Source organism: Pseudochaenichthys georgianus, chromosome 17 (assembly GCF_902827115.2).
Source record: "Pseudochaenichthys georgianus chromosome 17, fPseGeo1.2, whole genome shotgun sequence".
Taxonomy (NCBI): Eukaryota; Metazoa; Chordata; class Actinopteri; order Perciformes; family Channichthyidae; genus Pseudochaenichthys; species Pseudochaenichthys georgianus.
Genome location: NC_047519.1, coordinates 32,300,890 through 32,314,157, shown reverse-complemented (window position 1 = coordinate 32,314,157; position 13,268 = coordinate 32,300,890). Strand labels below are relative to the sequence as shown.

Here is a 13,268-nt window from a genome sequence, read left to right as displayed (position 1 = left end):
CATTTAGCGCTGAGCGGTTGCAGTCTAAATCTTATCAACAGGAAGACGAAAATATATTTGAAATGTCAGGTGGGCTTACAGTAGGTACTGCGAAGGGGTCACAGTTAAAAAATGGATGCAAGTATGTGTTGGATAAGTGTATAACGCCAAGCATGCAGAGCTGCCTACTCACACACTCCTCACACTGCACTACAGCACACTTCACTGTCAGTGTTATGAAAAACGCTCTGGGTTTAATTAGGTTTTAGTTTTTTTAAACAAAGGATCATGTTAGCTCTCATCTCCTTTGCTTGTTATTTAATGGTAACTTAATTCAAGAAAAACAGATCATGAAAAAAAGTAAATATCAGATAAACTGCTGCAATTTGCAATTTCAGCTTTTTTGTAAGAAGCCATTTTAAGCAATTTTATTACGTTTAATGATATAAAAGTCTATATTCTGCAACTGCACTGCTGCTTCACTTGTACATCACTTTTAAAAAACCAAGCTTGTCAGATACTTTGTTATAATTTATTTCATCAACAACTTATAATACAAAAGTATTTTTTCTTTTTTGGTATAAACAAATATACATATTCAGTATGTCATAGTCCTTCATGGACAGTAAGCTTTTAATCAGGAAATGCATACAATCACATTAAACAATTCCTATCTCTGCTGCTACCTCTTTCCCTCCACCCAGTTGCATTTGAATGTGTGAAATCATCTCACATCAAAGCATTATGTACACACACACACACACACACACACACACACACACACACACACACACACACACACACACACACCTCTGCCTGCATGCTTTCAGTATCTCCTTTATCGTGTGCCTTGAAGAAAGCTCCTCTGCAGAAATGTCCTCGAGCAAGGACCGACAGCACCACCTCTCTCTCTCCAACGTAGTGAGGGCAGAGGTTTACAGTGTGTGTTACGGGTAGACCTGGAGAATATGCTCACGGAAGGCCCTATCCATATCAGAAAGAGGCATTATGATATGCTAACTAGATATCGACACCTTTCAACATGAAAGGGGTACAAAAAACAATGGTGGCAGTGGGTTTTCCCCAGTGTGTGCTCATAGAGGGAATGCTGGCGTCTCCTGTGTGTATACAGAGCAATGATTCACCCTTTGTGCGCGTCTCCACGGGGCGCTCCGCCCGTCACCACTGCGGTTTAGGTGTTCCCCACCTGCCTCTTTAACGACTCTGGAGATGAAACACGAGCTGACGGAGCTGGTAATAAGGCCATTGTGTTATCCCGAAGTCAGACTAGGATGATGCACGTCTGAGGCGGCAAATAAAGCAAAAAGCACCAACGCCGTAGCATGGCGCTCAGGCCCCCTCATTGTAGCATCATGTCAGCCTAGACAGGCCATTGCTGAAACACACACTCCATTGTCCGACGCACAATGATGTTGGGCGTGGTGCTCGCTAACAACACCCCAAAGGCAAACAGGAGAATCACGTCAAGAGGTGTTCTCCAAGGTAGTCAACTGTGTTGCTGTAAACACATTATCTGTGAAGTCAGACAGGGGTTACAGAGTATGAATATAGTGAGCCTTGTTTGGATTTTAGAACACAATAAGCAATGCCTCATAACTCTCAAATGTTTTGAATGCTAAATCACCCGATCAACTGCCCCTTTTACCGTCAGCTGAAATGTTTTGTAGGAATCTGACTGCTTATCTTGTTGTATCTATTGGTGCTAATGCAATCTACCATATTCCCGAGACAGAACCCTTACTGCTTTCTCCTCTTACTCGTGTATTCAATGGCGTGTCGAAGCACAGGGGAGAAATGCAACATAAATACAGTGACAGGCAGCCGCAAAAAGACTAGTTGTTTCTCCCATGACCGAGCCACAGGTGTGAGCAGCAACAAGGCCAGCGTGGGTTGTGTCATTGTTGCCTTTGTATGGAGAAAATGAGAAGCCAAGATTCCCCTGTTGACGTGACAGGCAGTAGACACTAACACTCTCCCTTCTGCTCCTCTTCTCCTTTCCCTCTTTCCCTCCCTGCTTGTATCACTTTTCGATCCTCCTCTCTCTTCAGGCATGCCGAGTTTCGTCAAGTCCCCAGAAGACCAGACGGGCATCTCAGGAGGAGTTGCGTCCTTTGTGTGCCTGGCCACCGGGGAGCCCAAACCCAGAATCACCTGGAAGAAGAAAGGCAAGAAGGTCAGCTCCCAGCGCTTTGAGGTGAGCAGTCAAACGTGATGCCGAACATGCACACACACAAACACAAGCAGGTCCAACCACAACACACTTAATACAAATCATAACCAGCGTGGGCCTTAGACTTCCTCTCTCACCCTCTCTCATTAACACAGACACACCCACACATGCATTCAAGCAAAGCACACACAATCAATAGCTGTGTTATTGAGCATCCCACCAACTCCTCTCTTCTCCAAGCGAGACCAGACAGGCCTCCCTTCTCTTTAATCTCCTTCCATCTTGATTGATATAGTCCTCTTCATCTCTTTCCGTCTTTTCACACTCTCATCCTTCCCGTCTGTTCTTCAGCCCCACCATCACTAGCCATATATTCCCTTGATGTATTTCACCTCCCTCTTTTGAACCCATTTGAACACAAGGAAATGCCCTAAGTGGGAACTCTCGCTGTATCTGACCAGTCGTGTTACGCTGTAACAGAATGTAGGTGGGGTACACTATTGGATTGTGGTATTTCTTGATATGAAACCTGTTGAGATTCACCAGGTTTTTCGATATTATTCCAAATTAAAGTTCACTCTTAAACTTATGGTGCCACCTGTATTTAGGTGAACAACAGCCTTATAATCCTCCAGGTCATACAATTGAAAGCTGGAAACTTCAAAACTTTCCATTATTTCTACTCTCAGAATGGGAACGAGAGCTAGAGAAAACTGTCTGAAAGTGATGTCCTCGGTCTCTAAAAATAACGTCCCTGCCCCCTTGCTTTGCTCCGGCTCTCCTAGGTGATTGAGTTTGATGATGGCTCGGGCTCCGTACTGCGGATCCAGCCACTGCGCACACACAGAGACGAAGCCATTTACGAGTGCAAAGCCAGCAACAGTGCTGGCGAGATCGACACCAGCGCCAAGCTCACAGTGCTTGAAGGTAAGATAAGTCTTTTTCTTTCGCGTGGTTTCTTTATGCATCTTTTTTTCCCTACCTGGCTCCTCTGGTGAAGCCTTTATCTCAATATATCCCAAAGCAAATATGAGTGTTTACCTTAATAATTTCATACATAAACATTTGAGGATGTCTGGTCCTGGCAGTGTCATGGAGGAGCAGAGTTAGCTTCATGTAAAGTCCACAAGGCGAAAAATAAATGCAAGGATTGCGTTTTTAAATAAGATCGCATACACTTCACCGATTCAGCTATTATGTGACCTGGAACCAGATATACTGTACTGTGAGAAATATTTGGTACTTTCGGATATGATGCTATATTTAATGTGTCTTTTTTATCTCAATGAGTCAGTAAGCCTTGTCCAAAACAGCATAATAATCCCATTTTCAATGACAATAAGAACATCAATTACCTCCTTAAAAGCCTTAAAATGAAAAATGACTGATGACCATATGACTTGCATAGATGCTTACGATAGATGTGGTTCACTGTAAATCTTTCAAAAACGCCCTTGTGAATATTTAAACAGTTCTAAGCGTGTTAATATAAAGGGCTACCCTCCATGCCTACAGGCTAGTTTAACCTTCATGTCCCACCTTCCCCTCGTGCCCATACGTTAATATATGTGATTTAAGTAGACAAACAGTCTGCACTTTCCCTTCTCAGCTTTCTACATCACCGTGCAGTGACTGTGGATGTCTTCCTTAATTGATTGTAATGTTGTCATGTGGGTGCAAGTCACAGAAGGAGTTGGTTTCATGAAAAGAGCTCCAGATTTAGCCTACAGGGGGATTTAAGCCGTCCATGGCCATTACACTGGCACTAAAGCAGATCCCCTCTCATTTAAGCACAGCCTTTCTGTCCCCCATCTGAGTCCCATCTTTCTTACACCCACCCTTCCTTTTTTCTCTGTCCACGCTGATTTGATGATATCATCGGCTCGGCTTGCGTAATCTCCCCGAAGGGAGTTTTCTTCTGCGCTAAGAAACCTTATCTTCCTACCCCTCTTTTTGCACTGTGTCACGAGAAATGCTGCACAAACAAACAATACTAAACGTGACACGAAGCGCACACGAATGAGCTCAGATTAATCACAATATTCAGGAAGGGGGGCAAATAGGACGGGAGTTTGGATCCCCTCAATTAGTGGTGTTAAGAAGGACAGACAAAAGGTCTTACTCAACACTGAGCAACTGTTTTCAGCAGCAGACGTGCTTTGCATAACGTCTTGCTTTAGCTCAGTGTGCTAGCTGCTAACCCCAGAGACAAGCACCATACAGACACATGGAACATGGACGCTTTGTTCCACATGGCTTTACTGGTGTTCATACATTCAGCACAGGACCCAGATCTTTAACCATGAGAGGGTGACCAATGCTGGTGATACTTACCTGAGTCTGCACATCCACACCGACATGAGAGACTAGCTCATTGCTGCTGCTACGAGCTCGAGCAAGTCAGTACTACACTACCTGTTCTGAGTCAAATGGCAGACAGCTGAAGTAAATGTATTGTCTGTGAAGTTGAAGTCCTCGTTTAACATTTAGAAAGCCACACACAGCCAGATAGTTATTTCCAAACTCGGACTTCAGTAGGACGTTGCCAAGTTGTTTTGTATCTGTTGGAATTAAAAACTATACCAAAAACTGATGATAATAATCATACGATCAGTAAAACCATAAAGGTTTGGAGCTTTGATATTGTTTAAAAATATTGTAATGCAGATATACCTGTAAAAATAATAAATTGAAGTGATATTCATCACTTAGTTTACATAACATTGCAGGCACTCTTGTTGACTTATTAATTTGATAAAACAATGACAATTGCCATACACCAAATTGCTAAGCGATGTAACACTTTAAATGTTAATATATATTACATAAATAACTATTCATAAAATAAGTGCTTTTGTATAAATCGTAAGAACCTTTCAAGTAGTCCATATCGGAGGAACTCTTTTAAAGCAATCACAGAGGCTGGTAAAAACCAATCAACACATTGTTTGTATTTCTGTAGAACCCTGAGAATGTGCTGGACAACTTTGAACCTGTTCCTACGCACATAAACGTACAGCCATATACGCTCTCATGTATATTTGCTTTGCTCTGTCCTATTTCTAGCCCAGCAATACATCAAGTTCATAAAAGACAGCACCACACAAGAAAACACTGGGGCAGCACCTGCCAGACGGAGACTAATGATGCTCTGTCTTAATGGGGCGGTGGGAGCCTGAAGCTTCAGGACGTCACGTCACAAAGTTGCTGTTTCGATTCCAATGATACAAATCTGGAGAAAGTGACCACAAAATCTAATTATAACTTGATCTATTTTGGAACTCTAAAGCAAGGCACATAACAAGAGAAGATAGGTTGACCCTTTCTTGAAAACGTGTCACGTATCAGTCAACCTTCCCTGCATAAAGGTTGAAAAATGACTTCATAGACTTCCTGTGTTTGCATTCCAAAAGAAAAGCCTCTCACTCCCCGCATGATTTAAAGTACATGTGACATTGCATCGACATGAAGTTGTCATAATACATTGAGCTTCCCCGTCCAGAGAGGCAGTGAGAATGCTGAAGTCATTATACCACTAAGTCGATCTGGATTATGGGTTTTAGCAGAGCAAACGAAGGTCGAGCATTAATTATGATTATTACTTATACTGACTCTTTCTTTTTGTATGCCAATCCTACACAATATGGATGATGTCAGTTATGCCGAAGCAGCTTCACACATGCTCGAAGGTAGACTGTAGTGTATAAAGGAATAACTGTACCGAGGTTCAGAAGTACATTATAGTGTCGAGATTGCTTACTTGTGATGTTGAGCCTAATTCAATCGGCCCAAGTTAATATTTTGTCCACACTGCCAGCGTCATACTGTAGCGAGCATACTTATCGCTTTAAGGGATTTCTCCTTGTATAGAAACAGTGTTGTGTCAAATTTGTGATTTAACACTTTTTTGAGTTGACTTGAGAATTGACCTCTCTTTCTGAATCAGGAGCAGGGTCAAAGGCTGTTAAATAATGACTAGTCTAAATGTTTACTGACTTAAAGGTCCCACGTCATGCTTTTCTGGTTATCACCCGTCCCCTTGTGAGTTATGTAGCTTCTTATGCATGTAAACGGTCTGCAGAGTCACAAACCCTCAAAGTGCACCCTGTAGCGAGTGAAACTCTAACACAGAAAAGACCTGTCTGTGCTGCCCCAGAACGCCTCGTTGGAGATTTATCTTTTCCCATTGTTTTCTTCCTGGGTATAGTGACGCATTTGGGTATAGTGACGTAACGTAACGTCCGCGGAGCCGTTACGTTTGGACTTCCTCACACACACACACACACACTCGCCGAGACGTTGTGTGGCTCGCTGCTGCGAGGAGCGGACAGTGTGAGCTGGGCGAGACACTGCGGAACTCAGCCTGAGCACACACACACAAACTCCCAGCCAGGCTGCGGGTGTGTGTGTGTGTGTGTGTGTGTTTCGGGCTGGGTTTCGCAGTGTCTCGCAGACGGCCACTGGGCTCACAGGGAGGGGGGGGGGGGGCAGGAGCTCCAACAAGGCATGTAGGACAGAGAGTGAATGCACATACTATACAGAGATGCTGTTTGAGAAACCAATGTGAGTTTGGAACATTGCACGATATAAATCTATCCTAGTCGACCTCAACAATGGAATTATGATCAGTAGAAATGGCAATGACATGGGCCCTTTAACATTTACAAGTCCCCTGGGTTCTGTCCACAGACGAGTTGTTTCCTCCTTAACTGAGTAGATAATCAGAGATGGGGTTGTAAAGGTTAGTGTGCCGCTCACCTGTGGGAAGTTGTAAAGGCACGTGGTCCGAGCAGAACGAGTGGCGCTCTTGCACGTTTGTAGTCATGAGTCTCGAGTCACTCTGTAATTCTGTCACGCTATTACAGCCCCGCTCTTTGTTCGCCGCAGTTCTCACGCCCCCGCCCGAGGGGTCACACCGCTGAGACTTACATACAGGCCCAAAGTCAGCTCAGCCATCTCACTGTGTGTGTGTGTGTGTGTGTGTGTGTGTGTGTGTGTGTGTGTGTGTGTGTGTGTGTGTGTGTGTGTGTGTGTGTGTGTGTGTGTGTGTGTGTGTGTGTGTGTGTGTGTGTGTGTGTGTGTGTGTGTGTGTGTGTGTGTGTGTGTGTGTGTGTGTGTGTGTGTGTGTGTGTGTGTGTGTGTGTGTGTGTGTGTGTGTGTGTGTGTGTGTGTGTGTGTGTGTGTGTGTTCCACTGCATTACACATGCAGTGGAACAGTAAAACAGAGAGATGTTTCTTTATTATTGTCACAATGTCAAAAGACGAGGATCAATGGCTATTATCATCTTTGTTCTACTCGATGTTTAATAATGGTCTACATGTACAATCACTATTTACATGTACAGCCATGCCTACACTGTGTTTATGTAAGAAAGAGAGCCAGTCAGCTGTGTCGGGGCAGACCTGCTGTATGGATACATAACGATGCACACGATGCGGAGGGATATTGTCGCTGTCAGAATGTCATTCCCCTTTCTCTTCTCCTGTGACAGTTCAGTGTCTGCCTTCTTCTCTCCTTAACTTTCCTTGGGACCCACTCCTTCTCTGTACCCATGTATCTCCGTCTCTGTTAGATATAGTGGACAGTGTGACTCTGACGTTGTACGGTAGTATAAACTAAGAGATGACCAGAGGGGAACAATGACTCATTACCCGGGTAACGACGCCGGTGTTTTCACCTTGAGCGCCCCTCTTGAATTGAACTGCCTCAGTAAATGTTCAGGTAAATGGAGCTTGTCTCGGTGATGTATGAAATAAACTACTGCCGGACAGAAAAAAGACATCTCGGCTCACAACATCAGTCTTAAACGCAGTGTGCTGCCACTTCTCCATTCAAGGCAGTATTTTATATGTTCACTGCCTTTAACATTTGATGAGCATGTACAATTTAAAATGCAATGACTCAGTCCAAGGAATGACTACGGTGGTGTCAAAACTACGTCATCCACTAATAATGATGATAAAACGGATGAGTCTCTGTGGAGTGACTGTTTTCACATGCAAGCTGACAGCATTTCTCCAAAGCCAGAGCCAATTTCTGATGAAACTCCCTGGAGCACAATTCTTAAAGGTACTTGGTTTTGATTCGCATCTATCAGCAACCAGAACATTGCAACATCGCCAAGTCCTGGGAAAGGCCCGCTGCGATCAGACTCCAAATGCATATTTTCGCAGTAAAAACACATCAGTCATATACGTGCGAGGCGATTCAACACAAACACCCAATTGGAGGTCACATATCGCAGAGAAATAACACTGTATAAACATTAACGCTGCTCTAATATTCGTTTATGGCGTGAGAACGAGATGCACTCGCAATAGTGTTTACTCTGCATTAGTTTGTATTTCCAAAACAAGCTGAAATCTTAACTGCCGCCAAAGAGATTGTGGTCATTTGTATTAATCACACATCCTGTGAAAGCTCAAGAAAGGGAACATCTTAACCCCCATGTGCTTATCCACTGTAACATTAAAAAGTTTCAGCAGAAATTCCTCCACACCAACTTAAGAAAGCCGATAGCTGCAGAATAAGCCTAAGCATGAGCAGAAACCCAGGTATATTCCGGGTACTTTTCTGCTGTGCTGGAGATATTTTCTTGTCCTTTGGGAGACAGCGGACCTGTCTGTAGAAATAGGGAATGTTATCTTATGGTACCAGATCAAAAGCCCCATCATTTCCAGAATCTTCCGCTGTCAGAGCTTGAATTAGAAAAGTTCTCCTTCACACCAGCTACACACCTTTTTTTATTTTTTTTGAAGTTCCCTGGCAACTCGTTTCTGACTAATGTTGAGAAATATCTTTGGAAAGGTCATTATGAGAATTACGGAAGGATTCAAAGCTTTTCCAGTAGAGAAAAATAGCCCCCTTGCTTGGTGAAAACATGTCAAACATCAAACTCTAAAGTGATACAGCTCCTTTTAAAATGAATAGAGTTCTGCCCTATGAGTCCATATTATTATGCCTCTCTAGTTTTAGGATTAAAAAGGAGTCGATCATTATAGAGCAGTGTTAAAAACCCATCAGGAATTCAATGGTGTGTCTGCTGAGTGGACTGCATTAAGCGGCCCTGTGTTTCGTGGCAGTCAACACATGAGGGCCTCACCGGTTAGAAAAGGCCTTTATTTGCTTGCCATGCATTATAGTCCCTGGGGTAGAGGGGAAAAATGACTGCGACACAATGCCAGTAATAAATATCCCAGGAGCCAGGCAAGTGTGGACAACAAACCTGACTGGACAAACAGCAAAGAAATCACATTGCGCCCCTTCCCAGCCAAGATAAATACATACAGCTATATCGGAATGATTTAATACCCAGGCCTGCTCCGCTGACAACTTAATCCTCTCCTTCGCGCTATTCAAATCACCCACAATGACCAAAATAAGGTCTGTTGTGTAACCGTTATTCCCCCACATTACTTCTTCACTCTACTGTATGTGAATTTCTTTTTGAATGTGAGTGGGTTTTTGTCACGTTCACGCTGGCATTATAATAGCTGTTCCCCCATGTAGTTGAAGCAAGTAAGTAGTCAGTTAATGCTCACTATTACTCACTGTAGCTGGCTTATGAAAAGGATGCAGGGTTTGAACGTTTGCATTGACGTTAGACTTTAAGAAGAACAGGTTTGGCTTCCGTCTTCGGGGCAGGGCTGTTATTTGTCACAACAGGCTGTCGGAATACAGAAGCAAAAACTTTGCACGCACACACCACCGTTCAGGGAGATGCGCCCTCTCTCACACACACAAACACCTTCACCGAACTACAGGTGTACCCCCCCCCCCCCCCCTACTGTATTTCTCAGCTCCATTGTGTCGGCCTGTGTCACAGTTTTAATTTCTTCCACCATCTGCTGGCTGGAGGCCCAGCCTCGTAGATCATATCCGGCCTGACAGATACAAACTGCATCTGTCTATGCATGCTTCTCCCAAGGACTCACACAATATGGCGGGGTGGAATCACCCTCCTGGTCACCCAATCTGCATCCTCACATCCTTACTGCCAAGGACTTGGGCATTGTAACGGGGACAGAAAGCTGTTTTAGGTTTGGTTAGTGCTTCAGCACCTGCACGGAAGTCCTCATGTGTTACAGCACCACACAACCTTGCAGAGTCAGTCATTCTGGGTTCTAAGATACTGTTCATTTTTTAACCAATGAAGCATTTGTTGTTTGCACAGGAGCACATATACGCACTGTTTGGAGTTATTACGGTGGTGTGGGTGTCTTTAATTAACAGCAGTCACCTTGCTAGAGACACTCAATCGAACTTGTACCCTGCTCTAGTCCCTCTACGTGGGATCAATACTTAATCATAGAAAGTGAATACTAACTGGAAAGCAGTTTTCCAAAACATGAACATTTTCATATGTTGAAGTTAAATCATGTAGGATACGTGTGGTAGGATATATAGATCACTTAACATGTTCTGTTACTTGTCAAACTTGCCCTGGTTAATTGATCTGTCCCGTGAGGTCTGTTTGACATTGGACTACATATCTCTTGTTATTATGTGAAGACATCTGGATGGAGTCGTTCTTGCTCCGAGGCAACATTTTATCATCTGTACTTGTCCATCAATTACTCCATGCTTTTGGCAAGCTGTTTGTGTAAAGACTGCAATGTCTGGTATGTCTCCGCCGTCAATGGCCTCAGGGGATAGAGAGAGGTGGAGGAAGAAGAGAAGGGGGGGGGGGGGGCGAGGTCAGCGAGTATAAATAACATTTAAAAAGTGGTTGATAAAATATTAGTGAACCAAGTGAGTGAGAGCTTGAATTGTGTAGGGATTACTGCAAAATGGAAGACTCTGTATATTTTGTATTAATCTTTTTCTTAGCACTGGCGGTGAATAAGAACAGTTCTTGAAAAGTCACTTGATTATTTCAGCTTTGGCTGCTCCCCTGCACTTTTTACATTTTTGAAAGCATGTAATTTGGTATTAAAACCTCAAAACACATCTGCAGCCTGTCCTAATGACTAAAGAGCGGATTTACATTTCTCTCATTTATCCCATAACTCAACATCCTGAGATGTGTTTAGGAAAGACTAATGCCGGGATGTATATATGCTATTTTAACGGGGCCAGTGATTTTCAATGTGTTCTAACGGGTCAGAGCTTCCCACTTTCTCCCAATAAAAGAGGTTCAAACTGAAAGTGCATTCAATTATTTCCCAACTCTTTTCTATTGCGAATTGCATCAAAACCATTGCACTTGATTATCTTAAACTAAGTATGCATGATACGAGGTATTTTTGAACACTTGTTGCATAGTTGTTCCTGTTGATGTGCCAACAACCCATACTACATAGCTACAGGAAAGCATCTGGCTTCTGCTGTCATACACTGATTGAAAGCAGAGCCTGTCACTGTTTTGAACCAGAAGTTCTGGCCACTATTGATTGTCAGGACATATTCAATTCCTTATCTGGATGTTGTCTGTGGGCTTCAGAAGATATTGGAGATGTCACAAGACATCCATTGATATCTGCGCATCGTCCGGAACAGACAGGGATATCCGTGAATTGACATCTGCTATTAAATATCTGCCACAAACAGCGGCAGCAGGCTTTCATTATTCAATTAAGGATTTTACTGAAGACCTGTTTGTGAGAGCATGACCGATGTGATTATCAATAGTGTTTTCACCATGCGTGTGTTGTATACAAAGTACTGCTTCCTCCATTAGAGAGTTAAGGGATGCAACCGGTCATCTTTCATTTGCCATTTTGCGATACATTTGCACGTAATTGCTCATGATTATCTGAACACAGGTGTTTCTGTTGGAATATGTCACTGTTAACCAGACAGGCCAGCAGGAAAACACAGTCGGGATATCTACATGGGAATTTTTATTTTTTTTAATAAAAATAAACAGACATTTGTCCAGATAACAGAACATACAACAACACATGTAACAACAAACAACTAAACAAAACGTAACGTGAGTTTCTGATATTGTATTTCTAGGAACACTAAATATGAACACGGGAGTGCGATGAAGATTGTCACTCAAATATGTGCCCCTGAACCAAATTGATATGTTAAGGGTCCGACGCTTACTTACACCTGAGCCCTCGGAGCCCTGCAGACAGTTTCAGTGTAATCTGTATCAAATTGATTTTTTCATTGCTACACGCTGTTTTTTCTCACTTTATTTAAAAGTGTTTTATGCTCAGACGTGGTTCCACTTGCCCCCCGCCCTTGTTACCACTTCGATTTTTTTCCAATTCAACAGTTGTTAAGAAGCAGTTTATTACATTACATTTCTCTCCATGGCACAGGAGAACCAGAACAATTTTAATCAGAAGTCGTCTGAAATGATTAATTACATTTGCTGAACAGTTTCACAGAGTTATATTTTATATAATGAACTAAATAGATTAAATAACTTTTGTGAAAGAACTTAGAGTTGAATAATACTATTTTTAACAATTATTTTAAATACGTAGATCAAAATGTATTTTTTATTGTATTAGCTTGTTTAATTTAGATGCATATTTCTGACTTTCTCTGATTCATGCCAAACTAATTATTAGACAATACTCCAGCATAGACAACACACAAGACACATTGATATTCTGTTTTATATTTTGAAAGCCTGCGAGCTGATGACAATAACAATTATAAAAGAAAACCTCCAAAAACCAAAGGTAGTATCTCACTGTTAAAGTCTCAACAAAACCTTCTTTATTATATTACATTAGCTTCATCATATTGTGCTATTTCTGTTTAATAATAATAAACAACACAGCCTGACAAGAACAACCCGACCTGACATTCCTTTATTTGTTAATAATGGCGCCCGTGGCCTACAGCCCGGCAGGTAGAGAGTGAGGTCCACCTGACCGCCCGCAGGCCAGTGAGTCAGCGAGTCAACGAGTCCCCGGGCCCTGACTGGCTGCGGATGGATGGCCCGCTGCCGTCGGGGGGGTTCTAATATCTGTACTCAATGAGCTGGCTAATGGGAGTCCTTTCACCCTGACCCCTTTTCCTCACACATTTACACACCAAGCCCTCCTGGAGCAGCCACTGGGCCGTAGAAGGCCGGAGAGAACGGCTTGACTTAGTATCAGCCGTATAGCTTGGCCTTAAGCTTGACATTTT

General features: G+C 42.9%; 1 protein-coding gene across 22 annotated transcripts in view; it reads left to right on the top strand.

The window, feature by feature from the left end:
* Nucleotides 1-13,268, top strand: part of LOC117461791 (receptor-type tyrosine-protein phosphatase F) — a 173,257-nt gene that overhangs the window by 76,785 nt on the left and 83,204 nt on the right. For all 22 annotated transcript variants that reach the window (XM_034103725.1, XM_034103746.1, XM_034103741.1 and 19 more), the window contains exons 3-4: nucleotides 2,049-2,194; nucleotides 2,956-3,097. In XM_034103725.1, the coding sequence (XP_033959616.1) occupies nucleotides 2,049-2,194; nucleotides 2,956-3,097 (288 nt within the window). The remainder of the gene's footprint in view (nucleotides 1-2,048; nucleotides 2,195-2,955; nucleotides 3,098-13,268) is intronic.